Below are 18,819 nucleotides of genomic sequence, written 5' to 3'. Positions count from 1 at the left end.
ACTTTAAAAAAAAAAAAAAAAATTCAAATGAGACCAAAAAAATTGAAAATCTAAGCGAAGCAAGCTTTATTAGCAAAGGGGTCTAAATCACATTACTAAAGAGTCATTGTCTTTTTCCCATTCTGCACTCCAAATGTGGAGATTATTGTTTTCTTTTTTTATTATTGCATTCCTGTCACTGACAATTCAGAAGGTAGGTATTTCGTCCACCTCTGCACGTTCACTTCTGCAGATGAGCCTGTTGAAAAGCACCGTAGCTTGATTTAATGTTATTTTCTTTCTTTCTTTCTTTCTCTCCGTCTCTCTTTCTCTGTCTCTTTCATTTTGTCTCTTTTTGGTGGCTCTATATAATTTTTTATTTTGTATTTTTTTCCCCCCAATTAGCTACAAAGCCATGCTCTTTTATGGTTTTTTTTCTGTCCATGTAATTTTTTTTCTTTCCTCCCTTTTCTCTTCCTCGTTTACTCGTTCTGTTGGTAGAATGCATTTCTGTGTGTTTTAGCCCTTCGATTTTTGTGTTCGTTTCCATAAACAGTACAATTATGTCTAGTCGATTTGATTTCCTCTGTGGCTTTTTAGGGGCTGGGTAACAAAGTGAACAAAACTAACAGCAAACAGAGACAAAGAGCAGGGACAAAACCCGAGCGTGTGAAAGGACTGGCAGCGCTAGCTGGGATGGCGGTGGGGCTGCCGCTGGGGTAGCGAAAGCGCGGCAACAGAAAACGCTGAATGTGGAAGTGCTGCGTTTTTAGAGGAAATCTCTCTCTGAATCTCTACCTCTCTCTTTTTAGGGTTTTTTTTTTTTTTGGTTGCTTTTATTTTTCCCTTCCTGGCTGGCCAGCAGCAGGGTGGTGCCAGCTTGGGGCTCGCTCCCAACCGTGCTTCGTGGCCATGGCACCCCTGCACCCTGGAGCGAGGCGTTTCTGGGGTTGTCTTGCTGTTTCTAGGGTTAGTGATCGCCGTGCTAGCTAGCAGCTTTTCCCCACCTCCCTAAAGCAACTGGAAAAACAACAGCTTGTAAAAGAAACTGTTTTTTAAAAAAGGAGGAAACCCCTGTGCTCTGTTTTGGCTCTGGAGGACGGTGGGAGCAATGGCGGGTCAGAGGTGTCCTATGGCCCTGGTCGTACCTGACTGCTCCCCGTCGTGGCACGGGGACGCGTCCCCCACGGCAGCGTCTCTGCTGTGGCCGCCATCACCCCTTGGGCTCTGACCTCCTCCCTCTTTTTTGGGGGAGAAGGTGGCTTTTTGGAGCCAAGAGAGGAGGGAGGGCAGCGGGAGCCTCTTCCCGTCCACTTACCCCAGCGTGTCTGAGGTGAAGGGACAGCGGGGAAACGAGCTCATCGGGGGCGTCGGTGACCCCCGGGCACGGCGCTGCTGCCTCGGTCCCTGTGAGGCTTCGCGGCCAGCTTGGTGCTGTGGCTGCCCTCCCCGCAGCGCTGAGCCCTCAACGGGCGCTCGGGGGCCGCGAGGACACTGTGGGTGGCAGAGGGAAACCCCTCGAGCTGCCCTGCGGTGAGGGCCAGAGCCGGCAGTGCCTGGAGCTGCCCGTTTCTGTTGCTCAGAAACCAGCCCCAGGCCCCAGGTGAGCTGCTGCCGCCATCTTGCCCCACCTGCGGCTCAGCAGTGCCTTTAGTTTCCTCACAAAATGGCTGCCCCGAGGGCGCTGGGCACCAGCGGGCTTTGCGTGGGGCCCAGGGCGCTCACAAATGGGATATTTCCTAGGAAGATACAAGGGGAGAGGAGGAAAAAAAAAAAAAGATCTTGGGGCTGCCAGAAGTGAAAGTTTTTAGGTGGATCGCTGCTGGCGGTGGCTGGTGCCGCTGGCGTTAGGGGCAGCCGTGTGCCCCTGAAAGCGAGGGCTGAGCCCCAGGGTGCTGCCTGGTGTCCCCGAAGGCGACACGAGGACAGGCCCCGTGTGGCAAGGGTCCCCCCTCTGCTGACGTGCCCCCAGGCCGGCTCAGGAGCAAGCTCTCCTCTGTGCTGCCGCCGCCACCTTCCTGCTCGGGCAGCTGCCCGCAGCGCCCGGCCGGGGCGGCAGCGCCGCCTCCGCGCGAGCCTAGCTAGGGCCTGAGCCTAGGCGAAGCGAGCTGTTTTGTTTTATTTCTCTTCTCCTCCTCTCTCTCGTCTCTCGCTGTCTCTCGCTTTCTCTCACTCTCTCTCTTTCTTTCTCTCTTGCATTTTTGTGAATCTAATGATGCACTTATATTGCCCCGCTTTTCCCTTCTCTTCATACCTTACCTACTAAAGGAGGAAATGCCACTTTTTTGGTAAGTGGATGTTAACCAAGAGGGACTTAAAAAAAAAAAAAAAAAAAAGCATATAACAGAAAAAAAGGAAGCAGAAAGCAGAGTCTATGTTGAGTGCTGATGAGAACTTAGCAGTTCCCTGCAGAGTCACAGCTAAAAAATCAATGAGTATCCCAGGAAGAGTTCAGAGACATTCGTTTATCTCAGTAGCGATGACATTTGTGGAGTTTTGGTTTGGTTTTTATTTGATTTTTTTTCTTTATGTTTTCTTCTTTCTTTTGGTTTCTTTCAACCTTCTCTCCCCATCCCCTGTGGCTCCCTGCCTTGCCCTCCATCGTTGCTCTGTGCCGTCTTCCTCATTTCTTGGTTTGTTTTAAGCCAAAATCTGTACTATACGTGAAAACTATGCATATATAAACACATATATACATATCTATCTCTCTCTATATATATGTGCATGCATCTGTGTGCACAGAGCTTCCAGCCCTTTCCCACCCACCCGGTCCCGTTACCTCTGGTCCCATTTGGTTTGGTCCCGCAGTTCAGTCTAATTTATTCTCTCCCCCATCCCTCCCTTCTCCCCCACCACCTTCCTTCCTCTCAACTTTTCTTTTTTTCTCATTTTCCTCAGTTCATTTGGGTTTTACACCCCTTTTCCTTTCACCTTTCTTGTTTGGGCCGGGAGGGGACCAGGGGTTTGCTTTATCTCCGTTCCAGATGTTCGGGGGGTTGTTTCTTTCCCTTTGAGCTCTCCCTCCCCGACGATTTTTGGGTTTCTTGGCTTTTTTTATTTTCTACCCCCCTCCCCCTTTGTTTTTTGCGTTTTGCATGCGGAGATTTGCATGACCCACGTTGTTGAGGGCGAGAGGCTGAGGCGAGAGGAAGGTGCAGAGTAGCGTCTGTGTAGCCTGCCTTATGCGATGTGCGTTGACGTTGTGACTTGAGCCTCCGGCCCGGTGCGCCCCGTTAAAGACTGTTCTCTCCTTCTTTCTTCTCTTCTTTCCTCCCCTCCGCCTCTCCCCCTCTCTCTGTCTGTCTCTCTCCCCTGCCAGAGGCCAGCCTCGGCGTCCCCTTCTCCCCGGGCCCATGGCAGGAGCGACCCGCCGTCGCCCCGCGCCCGGGGCGGCAGACACGGCGCCAGGAGCCCCCGCTCGCCCTCGCCGGAGAAGGCGGCCCGATGTGGTGGGGCTGAGAAGCACGGCCACCGGCACCGCTCCCGCACTGCCTCGCCGCCCCGGCACCGGGGCCAGAGCAAGGCCAGGGCCGCAGCCCCCCGGGAGACATCGCCACCGGCACTCAGCCCCACGGGCTACAGCAGCGACTCGGAGGGCTCAGCGTGCTCGCACCCCTACCACCTGCCGCCCGGTCCTGAGAAGAACCATGGTGCTCATGCCAAGAAGTAAGAAGGGGCTTGCAGGCAAGCGGGTGCAATTCAGCCCTTTGCAGGGACACTGGGCGGTTGGTCTCCAGTATTCAGGGTGCATCCGCATGCTCTGACATGGACACCTGTGTTCCCAGATGCTTTCATTTCTTGGCACCCTGTTTCTCCCCGGGGCAAGCTCCGGCCCTGCACTGCGGCGTGGTGATGGAGCTAAGCTGGGGGGACGGCGAGGCTTGGGGGTGTTCAAGTGATGGGGCCAGGGCAGAGCTGCAGTGGCTGGTGAGGGGAGTGGGAGGCCCCCGGGCTGGGTACCAGCTCCTGGCTGGGGAGATGAGCCCAGCGGGGAAGAGCCTGGGAAGGATAATCCTAGCGGGGCCTGGATGCCCGTGTGGGAACACAGAAAGTCAGGGCAGTTTGGGTAGCTGCAGAGAGCTCGCATCAGCACCACAAGGAGCCAGGCACCCTGCCAGCACTGTGCCGGCTGCTGCGTGCTGCTGGTACCCCGTGATGCTGGGCTCCCAGCCTTTACAGCCTGGTTTCACCCCAGGCGAGTGCCCCACATGTTGTCATCAAGGTGCTCAACTCGTCTGAAAATCACAACCCTGTAGGACCACTTCTGGTGCTCACTCTTGGGTACCCAGGGGCTTTGCTGTGTTTCTCGACTCTCGGAAACACAGCAAAAGCTGTGGAGGGAAAGCTTTGGAGGGGGCTGTGGCCATGGGGACAGCCTGGGGACAGCCTAGGGACTGCCCTCGCTCTGCCCATTGCAGGGTGAAGGAGAGACATCATCGGGGCAGGCCGAACAGCAGCTCAGAGTCGTCAGCCAAGCACTCACGGCACATGTCTGAGCGGAAGAAGAGCCTGTCCCACAGCACGGGGCACAGGAGCAGCTCCTGGAGCTCCAGCGGCTCCCTGTCCAAGTCCCGCTCCCGCTCCCGGGAGAAACGAGCAGCGCGGAGCAGGACCCGGTCTCCATCGCAGAAAAAAACCGCGAGCAGGTCAGCCCCCAGGGATGGTGCGAGATACTCTGTGGGGTTGCCCGACACCTGTGCTTTCCTGGAAAGAGGTGCTTGCGCTGTGCAGCCTGAGTCCTTAGGACACAAGTCCCAACACACTCACTGCCTGCACAAGTACTTCCCCAGGAGAGACCAGAATTAAGAGGAGACCAAAAAGCCCTTTCTAGACCCTGGCAGTCTTTCCCTTGTAGTGTCCATCCTGTGCGGAAGAAAGGCCCGAGGTCTCAAGGGCCTGGTACCCGGTCTACATAGATCCATCCCCAGTACCATTCCCAGCACTGGTTTTGGGCACCGGTCTCCCTCCCTGCGGATGGTCACCATGCGTGGTGTCCCCCCCAGCATTCATGTACCCAAGCTTCAACTCTGCTTACCCAATTGCTGTGCGGCTCTCCAGCCAAGCATAGCTATTTGCTCCCCCATGGTCCCTAATGCTTGTTGTGACTTTTGGTTTAGAGAGAAGGACAACGAGCCCCGAACACGCCACAGCGACCCTGATCCTGCCCGGGCCAGACGTCGCTCCAGAAGCTATTCTCCCATCAGGAAGAGGAGACGTGACTCTCCCAGTTTCATGGAGCCCAGAAGGATTACGAGGTAGATCTTGGCACATGCCAAATCCCCCACCCCTACCTCTAGCGTAGCCCTGGGGCAGAGCTCTGCTGCCAGGGAGCCCAAGGCATTGCACTGGGTGGATGGATGGATGGATGAATAGACAGAGCCTGAGAATGAATGGATGGGTGCATCAGGCTAGCTAGACAAATGGCTAACCAGACAGACTGCCTCCAATATTACAAACTTCTGATATCTTCCCATTTAGAAACAGAAAGTATGAATGTTTTTGAAATCGTGTATGTATATTCCAGCAAAAGGTACTATCTCAAATGTGTTTCTCTCTTGCCCTCCAAATGCAGTTTTCTCCTCCTTGAGATCCTATTGATTCAGGGTCCTGGGCTCTAAGACAGGCAATATTTAGTGCCAGACAAAACACGGTATGCATATATAGTATCTCGTTAGCATTCAACGCTGGTGACATTACCAGTGTGGAGCTGAGATTACCTCTTTTCTGACCTATTTGTCATGAGCTGTTATCAGCTGCGAGCTCTGGGACTGTAATGTGAAGGTGGCTGGATTTTTAGAAATCAGCTCAGTATGGGAGGATTTTTTTTGCCTTGGCTGGACTGAAGTTTTGAGGAGAGAAGATAGGAGAAATAACTGCTCATATATTGTTGTAAAGCTCTTTGCAGGCTTCCACTAATAGATTCCCTGTAAAGTATATGGGCCAGGAAAGCTCCTCACAGCACAAAATAAAGGTTTCTCAGCCCCTGTACCACACAGTGGCTTTGCTGCTCCAGGGTGATGCGGCCCTTCCTCTCCCAGGACAAAATCCCTGTTGGGGCAAACATATGTCAACCTACGCATGCATGCTTTCATTCACAAAGCCATGTAGATAAGCAGCACGCATACACAGTCTCAGTCATACATTTAACACGTAATGCCCATCCCTAACCATGCACACATGCAAACGCACATAAGCACCTACCTATGCATACTCACACACCTCTGCAGCCATGTGTGTGCACATATGCTCACCAGGCCGTGCCCATCCCCTCCTCATGCGTAGCTGCGTGAGGATCAGGGTGCTGCAAGAGCCAAGCACGGCCGGGCACATAGTGCTGAACCCACGTGGCGCTGCTGCTGGGGCTGTGCTCATGGCATCCTGACCCACAGTGCCAGGCCAGCAGGGCTAAGGCACAGTAGCAGTGGGCAGCCTGGTCCTCCCTCCGCTGTCCCCTGCAGAGCTTGGCCACAGCGAGACACTCTTGTCCCAGGCTGCCCCAGCAGGACATATGGGTCTCGCTCTGCATCCTCGCCACCTCTCTTGACCCCTCCTCATCATGTCTCTGTTGTGGTGCTGGTAACAAGCCCAGGCTTTCCAGGGGCGTTAGAAGCTGCCACCAGTTGCTGTTTCTTTGGGGCTGGTTGGCCGGGATGCACGGCAACAGGTCTGGCGGATTAGTCCTGGAGGCTTGAGATAAGGAGCAAGGCAACGCACCATGCTGCCAGGCTGCTGGAGATGGGGCTGCTGCGGAGATGTGGCCCACCTCATCCTCCTCCACCGCTATAGCTCTGCAGACCTCAGCAGGAGAAGGGCAGGGCTCACTCTAGCCCCAGCTTCAAAACACCTTGAGAAAGGTGGGAGGAAAGGGCCACATGGCCCTGTTTGAGGGGACAGCCCTTGGTCCCTGCAGGGACTGGCCCCAGCTCTTGGGCTGGAGGGAGGCCAGAGACACTGGTCCCACCTTTGCTAAGGGGGCTCAGGACAGAGCAATCCAGGGCTCCTGGAAGGCATTTCATGCCTTCTCCAAGGCTTGGTGGTTTCCTTAAAGCCTCACCTCCCAGGCTCCCAGGGCCTGGGGGTCACAAGGAGAAGTATCATTTCCTTTTTTTCAGTCACAGAAAGGAAAGAGCGTTTCGAGCCTGGGGTCTCAGGCCCAGATAAAGGTGAAGGATAGTCCAGGGAGAGGGTAGCAGCGGGGGCAAGCCACAGCCCTTCTTGTCCACATCTGGGCAAGCCCTGCAGCCTGATGAGGAGCCCCTGGACACTTTTCCTTTCCCTCCCACCCTGTCCTCAGTGCCCACCTGCTCTCCCCTCCAGCCCTGGGTGGGCTAGCACCGCGCAGTCCTGTCTCCTCCGTCAATGACACCAACATCTCCTTCTCCATTTCATCTCAAGGTTCCTCTCGGAGAGCGTCGCCGCAGGCCGGGTTAGCAGGGTAACCTCCCCAACTCTTCCTCCTCCTCTTCCCCCCGGACCCCACTGTGTCTCCTCGAACTTGCTGTACGCGGCCTTCGGTGCTAAGCCGTGTCCATGCCGTGTGTGTCTCTCTCTGTCAGTCCCACTAACACTGCTCACCCCGGCGCGCCCCGTGCCGAGCAGGGCCGGGAGAAGGGGACGAGGGTCTGCTCCGCACTGGCAGTCTGCTGCCACTTTTTGGCCCCCGTAGCTGCCTCTGGGGCCGGAAGACATCCCGACCAGGGTGGCTTTCTGGGGCTGGCATCCTCCTGGGGGATGCGGGTGCTCTCACTGGTGCCCACCTTGCCGAGTCCTGTGGGGGAGAAGGGCTCAGCAGGGTTACCAGGAAATTGGGGAGAAGGGGAGAAAGGCAGGCAGAAACCACCCTGGAAGGTGCCCAGAGCTGCCTGGAGGGTTATGAGGTGCAGCCGAAAGGGCCAAGGAGAGGGTGTGGTGCTCCCCGGGACCCAGGAGTCCAGAGGGAGACAGGGAGGCAGCACCCACGTCCCAGGTGGAGGCATGGAGGCCCTGGCAGCAGGCAGAGGCTGTGGGGCCATGGTGAGGATGCCACACATGGCGGGAGGGTGGCGTGGAGGCCGGGAGTGCCTGGCAGCCGTCCCTAGGACCCTCAGCAGGGGCTGAGGCGGGTGCTGTGAGAGGGTCGCCAGAGCCCCTGCCCTCCCGCCTGCCCTCTCTCTGGGTCTCCGCCCTTGTATCTCCCTTTGCCCCTTTCCCCTGGCCTCCCCACATCCCTCCTCTTCCTCAGGAGCCAGTGGGGAGGGCCTGACCCCAGGGCAGGCTCAGCCCCCTGCAGCAGCCCGGCTCTCCCGGCGGCCGCCGCATCCTGCCTCCCACTAATCCCTGACTTCTCTTTTTCAGCAGCTTTAAATCTTTGGTGTCTGGGAAACACAAAAGCCACATTAACTCGCTCACTTTCTGTCCTCGTCGCTGCCTAATCCAGGACTAACACCCCGGGGTGGTGGCGGGGGCAGACGGGACTCGGGGAGGCCGCCGGGGCCGGGTGGGCGCAGGCAGGGGGTGACACCGGGCAGCTGCGGACCCGCAGGTCACCCCGCAGCTGGTCCGAGCCCCGCGGCTATGGGCCCGCACTCCCCCTCCCCGAGCTGCTCCCAGGGCCTGACTCAGTTTCCCTTTTCCATTTGCAGCGCTCGCAAGCGACCCATTCCCTACTACCGCCCCAGCCCTTCGTCCTCCAGCTCCCTGAGCAGCTACTCGTACAGCCGGAGCCGGAGCCACAGCTACGACAGCTACAGCACCAGCCGCAGCCGCAGCCGGACTCGCAGCCCTTTGAGCCGCTCGCGGAGCCCCAGCCGCAGCCCCAGCTACAACAGCCGCAGCAGCTCGGAGAGCGCGGGCTTCTGAGCCGCGGGGCACGGCGCCGCTGGATGCAGCCCCCCCAGCCTTCCTCGCCGGCACCCCCAAGCCCCAGCTCCCGTGGGGCAGCCAACACCAGCCTCATCGTGCCCACCCCGCTGCCGCACGCCACGTCTTCCCCGTCACCCTGAGCAGGGACGGAGCCGACTCGCCCCGAGGGTCCCCCTCTGCCCCATCCTGGGGGAGCCCCCGAACCAGCACCACCAGGAAGGCGGAAAAAACCTGGGAGCTGCTATGAGATGGACCTCATGGCTGGGGAAAGCAGAGACCTGATGGAAAAGTCGGCCAGATCCACGCACATCCTTGCATGGCCTGCGGTGACTGGGTTGTGCAGCCCCTCTGGCTGGGACAGGGTGGACTCCAAACCTCCAGGATATTTTGGGGGTGGGAAAGGGAGGGGGGAGTATCTCTTGATTTCTGCAAACACGAGGGTGGGGAGGGACGGGGTGGGCAAGCACAGAGCGAGGGAACAAATTGCTTAGCAAAGACCTTGGACTGAGCTGGCGCGTGGCAGCTGGGGAGCCTGCGGGAGCAAGGAGCTCGCTGGCCCCATGTGCCCTGGGTCCCTATTTCGCTTGCTCCAGCCAGCGAGAGGCCCTCATGCTTTCTTTGATCTGTTTGATTTCTTTTAGCACAAGTGTATCCTTGGGGAGGTTGGGGAGGGGAAAAGGATGAGGAAGGGGTTTCTGGAGCCAATGCTTAATTGAAGGGAGTGATGCAGTCCAGAGGAGAGCCCAGCCTTTCCACCGCCGGCACTGGCAAAGAAGAGGAAGTGCTGCTTCCACATGGCATTGCTGACTTACCCATGCTCCCGCGGGCCTCCCGGGCTTGTACTCTTGGAGGCAGAGGCAACGTGAACTGTTTTGGGGGCCCTGCCAGGCCCAAGCACACTGAGAGCCACCAATGAACAAAGATCGCCACCGCTGCTGCCAGCGTGCCCCGCTCCAGCACCGAGACTTCTGCCCGTCTCCAAAGCCAGGTGCGAAGAGGAGCCCGACGTTGCCTTCAGCCTCAGCAGTCTGTTCCCAGATGGGGAGGTCTGCCGGGCCACCCCACATGGGTTCATGCTGCTCTTCTCAGCTCAGGACCTGGCCCTGCCGGTCCGGCACGGCTACCCAAAGTGCTGGCCCGGGGCTTGTGGGCCCAGTCCATCTTGCCCTGGCAGGTCAGCTGAAAGCTCCGGGGCTCTTCTGCTGTGCACCACCCTTGGTGCAATGCCACGGCCTCTCCTGTCCCCCGGGGCAGATGGGGCTCGGCATGGCAGTGGTCTGTGGCATCACACTGGTGGGGGACAGCGAGGGTACCGTGCTGGTGCTCTCCAGCATGCCCATAGCAGGCAGAGGACTGAGGAGGGGTCTTCCATCTTCGGGGCTGCTTTTCCCGTGGGTTTCTTTTCATCCTGCATCTCCTTGCAGAACAAAATCCCCAGGACCATCTACCCCGCTGTGGCTGGGGTCCCTGGGGTCTCCCCTTCCTTAGCCCTGGGAGACGCTGCGTGGAGGGGAGCTGTGCGCTGGCTCCTTGAGGCCAAGCTAAGAGGGAGACTGGCTGGAAAGCAGGAGTTTAGGGCCATGAAATGTTAGCAGGCAGCTTTCCCCAAGAGGAAGAGCACACGGAAGACTGCAGCTGGGTTGGGAGGCCAGAGGGGAGAAGGTGCAAGTCTGGAGGTGGATGTGGGACTCAGGCCGCAGGACTTGGGAGAGCAAGGTGTTCTCACGTGGGTGCCCAGCTCATAGGGGGACAGGCTGCTTTTCCCTTGCTTTTGGTGATCCTGACATCTCTTGCAGAAGATTTGGCAACACAGTCCCTGTCTGACCCAGTATCTCTATATTTTCTGATGGAGAAGAAAACAAAGAGGAAACAATGTCCCCTGCACTGCCCATAGTCCTCCAGCAGTAGTAGGCGCAAGCCCCTGTGCTGGGGCCAGTGCCTGGGCTGCCTGTCCCTTGTCCCTCTAGGGCAGAGCTGGAAAAAAAGCCCAGGTCCCAAAAGCCTCAGCACCCTGTTCTCGTCCCTAGGCCATTGGCGTCCAGCCCCCCCTTCTCCTTTGCTTTTGTGTGGGCACATAGTAGCACCGGGAGCCATGTGAGACGGCATGCGAGCCCAGAGCTGAGCTGCTCCTGCGGTGTGTCTCCCAACAGGCCTCACTCCCCTCCCTGCAAAACCGGGAAGCCCTAGAGGACCGGGCAGTTGTCCTCATGCCCTTCCCTTTCTCGCATACTTTTTTCTTTAAGATACCCAGGTTCATGCATGGAGCCACACTAGGAAGATCCGTTGCATGAAGACACCTTCTCAGAGCATCCCCTGGAGCAGAATAAACTCCTCGGGGTCCATTCCCCAAGCGGCCGTGCAGTGTCATGGCCTCTTCCCTGCTCAGGGACTGTAGCTGCATGTAGGGACACTGGAGTGGGGTGAGGTGGTGCCAAAGGACAAGGGCTTGAGATGCTGCCCACGTGGGGAGAAATGAATCTAGTCCAGCAGGCCCCCAGCTTCAGCAGCACAAGCCCACTTCTTTCCCTGTGTTGGGTCTGCAGTCCCCCTCCCCCCCCCCAACCTCCTTATCTAAGTTCATGACCCACTACCTGGCCCAGATCTGGTCTCGATGCCACTTCTATCTCACAGCCGGGGCTCCTGACCCACCTTCCAGTTGTGTGGCTTGTTCCTCGGGTGCGGTTTCCCCCCCCCAATTCACAGTACAGCCCTCTCCCCAGGAAGTACAGCCCTCACTGAAGGCTTCGACTCCCTTTCTGGATGATGCTGCCACTGGTTGCCCTTCGTTGGCATATGTGGGGTAGCTGCAATTCAGGGTGGTGAAGGACACAGGTGAGCAGGACACAGCAGTGCAGAGCAGGCAGGATCTGCCCCAGCCACTATGGCCACTTTTGGCTCCCGGTCCCGTTGCCTCCCCTCTCTCAGCCTAGGCCAGGCAGTTGCTGAAGCTCCTTGAGCAGCAGCAGGACACAGCTTGGATGTCAGCTTAGGTTCCAAAAAGAGAGGGAGGAGGGTCCCGTGAGTATGGGACTTTGCTGAGAAGCGGCAGAGCTGGGATGCTAGCTGGTAGCCCTGGTTTTGCAGAGCTTTCCTTCTGTTGATTTTCCAAAAAGCTCTTCTCAGCTGCCCAGGAGCTGAGGACGGCAGGAGGGCTTGCTCCTGCATGACAGCACCCTGGGGCTGTTTGCATTTAATCTGCATGGGCCACGCATTTTCTGCCTCACTGGAGAAAGACGATACAGATGAGCCTCCTTTGGTGGAGAGAGCAGCTGCCCGGATTAACCCATTGCCCCCAGATTGAAAGCTGGGCTTTGTCAATCTCTCTTGACATTAGTTTCCAGCCTGCCTGGCTGGCTCGAGGGGATTGGTAGGACCAGGTCATCCTTTTTGAATCCTGCTCAGCCTATAATGCAAAGGCTTTGTTAGTCCATGGCTACTGCATGATGAATTGAAGGTCTCAGGAGGCAGGAATATGAGTTAAGCCAGGATTGCATCTGGGGCCGGCCGCTGCTGTGCAGGGCGGGGGTGGTCACGGTTTGCCCAGCCAGCAGAGTCCCTTGTACTCCCCTTTCCAAAACTGCCACTGGAGAAACGGAGCCAAATTGAGAAACAGAGGAGTCAGGCTGGGAGGATAGAGAGGGGCCTGCATTTGGGGTTGGGTGATGGAGGTGCTCCAGGGCACCTGGGGCCAAGCAGGGTGGGATGAAAGGGGGAGGGTCTGGGCACAGCTGTTTGGTACGGAGACAAGAGCCTCAGGTTCATCTTCCAAGCCCAGCACAGGCTGCTTTGAGAAACTGGCTCCTTCTAGGCAGGCAGTGACTAATGTTTGTGCTGAGGCCAGGACAATTCACCAGACCTTGGAGAACTATCTCCAAGGCTTGGATCATCTCCTGAGCCAAGCTCCGTGGTTTCACAGCCTGTCTCTCCATGCAGCCAGTCCTGCTGCACTTGCTCAGCTAGCAGACCCTCTTCCCCCGCTGGAGGTGGCTGCTGTCTGCAGCAAAATTTGCTTCCTGGCAAATGTTCCTTTGTGCGAGGACGTGACAAAGCCTCACAGATACCTCCCAGAGGTGCTGAAGGTTGGGCAGGGACCAGGGAGAGACGGGGCCTCATTGCGATTCCAGGCTGGTGCGCCTGATCTGGAAAGGAGCTGAACCAATTGCCCAGAAAAGAAAAGCAATTAGAAATGGATTTAACAGGTAAGAAGGAGAAACGATTGTGTTTCTCAATTGCTTGGCTTGTTCCAGCATATTAACCTGAAAGCCCCGGGCAGGGCAGCACCCCGGCAGCGTGCTGGGGCACACGGTCCGGCCGGGCGCAGGTGGCAGGAGTGCCGTGGCATAACCCCTCGCTTCCCTGCGCAGGGCTCCCTGGCTGGGACGGGGCGTTCCCGGGGCGCTGGCGACCGTGGCGGCTGCGGACCAGCTTGCCCCAGCTGTCTGTGGGCCTGGCCTGCCCGATGTCCCGAGATGCCCCGTTGCAAAGCTGGAGAAGGGGGTGCAGTGGGCCTGGGCGATGCAGAGACAAGGGTGAGCCGCAAGGGCTCGTAGGGATGATGTTTCTGCAAGCCACAGCGTGGCAGCCCCGGGCAGCACAGCACGGTCGGGCCGTGCCTTGCCCTCCCCGGTCCCTGTGGGTTTCCTGCGCGGTGCCCTGCTGGCACCGTGGCTCGTCTCCTCCTTGCAGCCCCCCCAGCCCCGCCAGCATCTCCTGGACAGGTTGCGGGGGCGTTTTGCACCCGCTCGCCCGCTGCGCTGGAGCAGGGGCAGCCTCAGCTGTGGGCTCCTGCTGCCGCCTTGCACCGGTCTCAGACTGCCTGTGGGAGCCCCAAAATGCCTGATCGAGACAAAAAAAAAAAAATCAGAGTTTGAACCACTGGAGAGGGTTTATTTTGTGGCATTTTTACACCAGCCTGAGGAGGGCCGTTGCCAGCCCCCGACAAGGCGCCTAGGTTGGACACACACTGTGCCAGCAACCCCGTGCGCCCCAAAACGCTGCAATTTTGGCCTCTTCTCCCTCTTCACCCCCCTCCTGAGCAGAGGCAGCGGCCGGGGAGCGGGGTGGGGGGCTCTGCCGCCTGCACGCCCCCCCAACCCCAGCGCCTGTCCCCGGCGGTGGTGTCCCCGAGCCCCCCCGCCAGCCCGAGTCCTGCTCTGCGACAGCAACCCGGCTGCAGCGCCAGCACCGACAAAGACAGCACATCAGGGAAAATTTCCAGTCTTCCTCTTTTACAGTCCCTGTCTCCTGCCCGCGGAGGGAGCTAACTGGAACAAATACTCCGCAGGAATACTTCAGTGTTTTCCTCGCGCGCGCGCGCTCTCTCTTGGGTTTTTTTTTTTTTTTTTTTTCCGGATTGTGAGTACAGCTGTAGATTCGGTGAGCTGGTTCAGTTATAATAAAACATACAGTATATATTGTAAATGACTCTGCCGGGCCCGGAGCAGGTTGTTGTCAGCGAGGCCGCGGCGCGGGGGCTGGCACGGCGTTAACCCCGCTGTCTCGCCGCAGCCCTTCCCGGGCTCCGGCGCTCTGTCCTCTGCCTCCCTGCTCGGCCTCCGCGTCCCCCCCCACCCCGCCGCCCCGTCGCGCTCCCTCCTCGCCTCCCTCCCATCCGCGCGGCCCCTCCGGCGCCTACCGCCTCCCCCCGTCCCCACGGGGCTCCCTGCCAGCTCCCCGGCAGGATGCGGCCCTCCGCATCCAGCTCTACCCGATTCGGCTGCTTTTATCCATTCCCCCCCCCCACCAATTCTGCGTGGTTTCCATGGCAACACGCCGGCTCTCCCAGCAGCTCCCCTTCCCCAAACAAAAGGGTTTGCCAGCGGCTGCAGCATGTGGAGGTGGGTGCTGGCACCCCACTGCGGTGGTCATGGGGGGACCCCCCCCTCCTTCCCCTTCCCCAAAATCTGCACCCCTGCCAGGGCATCCCCCCCTCTCCGGTCATCACCACGGCCCCATCAGTGCCCTGCGTCCTGCTGGGAGGGGATCTCTGTGTTCGTGCATCCCTGCAGTGAGTGCATCAGGTCTCAGCTACACCCCTTCCCCTGGTGTCGGCCGGGGACAGGCCGCTGGGCGAGAGCCTCCTTCCCGCCGCCCTGGCCTCACCCCTCGTCGGGCCCCGGGACCTGGTTTTCTGGGGCTGCCATGAACTGATTCATAGGCAGAATATGGGTCAAAATATGGGACGAAGAGGCGAAATTTTAGCGCTGGGCCTCAAAAGCAAAGGGCTGAGGCTGCAGCGAGCTGGGAGGGGAGTTGGGGGTGGGGGGAGGAATGAAAAGGTGGCCTGAGGTTGAAGTCCAAGCTCAGCCCTGGGGAGGCACCTCCCCGGCGGGGGGCTGCCGGGGGGGGGGGGGCCTGGAAGGTCCCGCTGGATTTGGGAAGGGGATGGGGGGGGGGGGGTCTCGGCATCGCTCTCCAGGCGGCAGGCAGGCCTCCCTGGCTGGAGGGTGAACGTGAGGGCAAAGGGCTCCGGGAGGGAGCCGTCCTCCCCTTGTCCCGGAGCGGCCACCACCCCCCTCAGCCCCCATCGCTCTCCATCAGCCCCACTGGCCGCAAGTGCCCCCGTTGGGCCTTCCGAGCCCCCGGCAGCCCCCGTTAGTCTCCTTTGGCCCCCGTCAAGCCCCATCGGCCCTCATGGCGCCTCATCTACCTGCACTGACCCCTCACTGGGCCCCATCAGCCCCACCAACCCCTTCTGGCGCCCATCAGCCTCCACCGGCCCCGGTTAACCCCCATCAGCCCCACCAGCCCCTACTGGCCCCATGAGCTGTCACCAGCCCCTGTCACCCCCCCCGTCAACCGCCGGCAGCCCCCGGCAGCCCCTCCTGGGGCCGGGACTGTCCCCCCCCCGGCCGCCTCGGACAGAGCCGGCTGGCTTTAGGGGCGCCGTGCCGCGGCCGGGAGGGCAGCAGCACGGCTGCCGGCCGGGCCGCCGCCGGCCTCCGACGCTCCAGAAGCTTCTGGCAGCGGCAGCGCCGGGGGGGAGGGGGGGGCGGCTGCTGGCTGAGGCCCCGGCGCGCCGCGCTGCCTCCCGCCGCCCTGCCAGGTTTTTTTAACGGGAGAGGCCGGGAGCAGCGGCCTGCCGGGGCGCGGGGAGGCCGCGGGGTGCCGGGGCACTGGCGGCTGTGCGCGGCCGCTCCGGCCTGGGAAAGTTGGCAGCGCCGGCTTCCTCCTCCTCCTCCTCCTCCTCCCCCCCCGCCTCCTCGGCCCTCCTCCGGCCGCTTCTCGGCCCTTCCCGGCCCCTGCTGCAATTTCCATTAATAGCCAGCTGAGATGCCTGGCTAAAAATAACCGCCCGCCCTCTTCATAAGGCCCCCGGCGCCGCCCCGGCAGGAGCCGCAGCCCCGGCAGCCCTCCGCACCGTGCAACATGGCCGAGCGCCGCGTGCCCTTCACCTTCCTGCGCAGCCCCAGCTGGGACCCCTTCCGGGACTGGTACCACGGCAGCCGCCTCTTCGACCAGTCCTTCGGGATGCCCCACATCCCCGAGGACTGGTACAAGTGGCCGAGCGGCAGCGCCTGGCCGGGCTACTACCGGCTGCTGCCCAGCGAGAGCCCGCTGGTGCCCGCGGCGGGCTCGGCCTACGGCCGGGCGCTCACCCGGCAGCTCAGCAGCGGCATCTCCGAGATCCGCCACACCGCCGACAGCTGGAAGGTCACCCTGGACGTCAACCACTTCGCCCCCGAAGAGCTGGTGGTCAAGACCAAGGACAACATCGTGGAGATCACCGGTGAGTCCTCGCCGCGCGGCAGCGGCCGGTTTCGCTGGCCGAGCGAGCGGAGGGAAGCGGCGGGGCGACGGTGTGGGCAGCTGGGGGCTGGCGGCCGTGGCCGGCCCCGTGCGTTTACCCCCCACCCCGCAGCGCCGGCGGGGTCCGGGCTGCGGTCCCCCAGCCGGTGGGATTTGGGCGCCCCGCTCGAGGCCTTGGGGCCAGCTGGGGTGCAGAGCTGGGCTGCCACCCCTGCAGCCGGGTTTGGTCCCCGCTGCCAGGAGCAGCTCGCGGCCCTGGGATTCGGGGACGTCCCCGTGGAGGCCCAGTCCCCCGTGCTGGGGATGCAGGAAGGGGAGGGCAGCCCAGGAAACCCCCCGCTGCCATTGCACAGCGCCGCTCCGGCCTGCTGTCAAGGCAGAGAAACCCACTGCCTGTCGCCTTGTGCCCGTCCCTGGCTCGGTGGGGAGCAAAGGTGAATCCCCCGTGCCGTCCCCCCCGCAGCACCCGTCCCACTCCTGCCTGGCCAGGGGGGGCCACCTGGCCCCCCGCCTCCCCGAGGCACCGCACCAGGGTGCTGCCCTGGGCATGGTGGACCCTTGAATGCAGAGGCCTTTCCCGCCGCGGTGCCCCGCCAGCAGGCTTCACCCTGTCCTGGCTTTTCTTTTTCTTCCAGGGAAACACGAGGAGAAGCAGGATGAACACGGCTTCATCTCCCGCTGCTTCACCCGAAAATACACGTAAGTGCCAGAGTGAGACAGGACCCTGGCAGCCCCTGACCCCTTTGGGCACCTCTCCCATCCACCAGGTCCTGCCCCATCCCCTCTGGTGCCTCCTCTGGGCGAGCTGGGGTTGTTGCTAGCCCAAACGGGGAGGACCGTAGCCAAAAAAAATTGGGGCTGTGAAAAGCCCCGGGGCCGGGGCCTCACGGTGCTGACCCCCGCTCTCCTGCCCGCAGCCTCCCGCCCGGCGTCGACGCCACGGCCGTGCGCTCCTCCCTCTCCCCGGACGGCATGCTCACTGTGGAAGCGCCCCTGCCCAAGCCGGCCATCCAGTCCGCTGAAATCACCATCCCCGTCACCGTCGAGAGCCAAGGCAAGAAAGCAGAGGAGCCAGCCAAGAAGTAGCCGGAACCGAGGAGAAGGAGGGAGAGAAGCCGCTGCCTGCGCCGCTGCCCTGCACAAAATAGCTCCTCACGCCACCCCCCGCTTTCATCCCCCTTTTTACTCTGTATTTTGTACTCACCCCATCACTGCGTGTCTCAAATAAAGGAGAAGAAAAAAGTAGAATCAATCGGAATAAACAGCCATGAAATAAAGCCGCCTGGTGCCCTGCGTCCCGTGGGCAGCAGGCCTGGTGGGCTGGGACCCGTGCCGCGGGGGCACCGGGCTGGGACCCGTGCCGTGGGCGCCTGGGCTCCCCTCCGGCACGGCTGACTGAGCTGGTGGTGCTGGCCATGACGGGGCACGTGTGGGTGTTGCCGGGGTCCAGCACAGCTTTTGGATGGGGCACAGACCCTGCCTGCACTCACGCCTTCCCCATCCTCTGATATCCCGGGTCTCCAATATCCCAGGTCTCCAATATCCCACATAGCCAATATCCCATGTCTCCATTATCCTGGGTCTCCAAGATCCTTGGTCTCAACATCCCAGGAAGTCTCTGACATCCTGGGCCCCTGATATCCCAGGTCTCAGTATCCAACATCTCCATTATCTTAGGTCTCCAAGATCCTTGGTCTCAACATCCCAGGTCCCCAATATCCCAGGTCTCTGACATCCTGGGCCCCTGATATCCCAGGTCTCAATATCCAAAAATCTCCATTATCTTGGGTCTCCAAGATCCTTGGTCTCAACATCCCAGGTCCCCAATATCCCAGGTCTCTGACATCCTGGGCCCCTGATATCCCAGGCCTTAACTTCCCACATGTCCGATATCCTGGGTTTTCAACATCCTAGGTCGCATCATCCCACATCTCCAATATCCCTGGTCTCAACATCCCAGGTCTCCAGCATCCCAAGTCTCCAAAATCCTGGGTAGGTGGCTCCAGGAGGATCTCAGCCCCCAGTCACCCACCCTGCTGTATCCCCTCCTTCCACTGCTGCCCCAGGCACCAAACATGCCCCAGGAGCCAAAATCCAAGCAACCCCCTCCAGGCCGCAGAGATGGGCAAAGCCGTGACAACGGGATGGACCGCAGCCCCCCACGTCTGTCGGACACCGGCTCCGTCCCCCGTCCTGCCTTTGGGCAGGAGCAGCCGCGCCGGGGCCGCGCCGCCCAGCAGGGGTCTGCCG

General features: G+C 60.2%; 2 protein-coding genes across 3 annotated transcripts in view; both read left to right on the top strand.

Annotated features, from left to right (window-relative positions):
• SRRM3 (serine/arginine repetitive matrix 3) overlaps positions 1–8,900 on the top strand; it is a 36,856-nt gene extending 27,956 nt beyond the window's left edge. For both annotated transcript variants that reach the window (XM_068910278.1, XM_068910279.1), the window contains exons 12-15: positions 3,299–3,645; positions 4,398–4,625; positions 5,097–5,234; positions 8,601–8,900. In XM_068910278.1, coding sequence (XP_068766379.1) covers positions 3,299–3,645; positions 4,398–4,625; positions 5,097–5,234; positions 8,601–8,817 — 930 coding nt within the window. In that variant the 3' untranslated portion in view covers positions 8,818–8,900. The remainder of the gene's footprint in view (positions 1–3,298; positions 3,646–4,397; positions 4,626–5,096; positions 5,235–8,600) is intronic.
• Positions 8,901–15,798: 6,898 nt separating this feature from the next.
• On the top strand, positions 15,799–17,821 carry HSPB1 (heat shock protein family B (small) member 1). Its single transcript, XM_068909609.1, has 3 exons — positions 15,799–16,549; positions 17,205–17,268; positions 17,487–17,821. The coding sequence occupies exons 1-3, from the start codon at positions 16,189–16,191 to the stop codon at positions 17,653–17,655; spliced, it is 594 nt and encodes a 197-aa protein (XP_068765710.1). The 5' UTR covers positions 15,799–16,188; the 3' UTR covers positions 17,656–17,821.
• The last annotated feature ends 998 nt before the right edge of the window (positions 17,822–18,819 follow it).

Source organism: Struthio camelus, chromosome 16 (assembly GCF_040807025.1).
Source record: "Struthio camelus isolate bStrCam1 chromosome 16, bStrCam1.hap1, whole genome shotgun sequence".
Classification (NCBI taxonomy): Eukaryota; Metazoa; Chordata; class Aves; order Struthioniformes; family Struthionidae; genus Struthio; species Struthio camelus.
The sequence above is the reverse complement of the archived record's forward strand: the minus strand, read 5'-3'. Positions and strand labels throughout refer to the sequence as shown.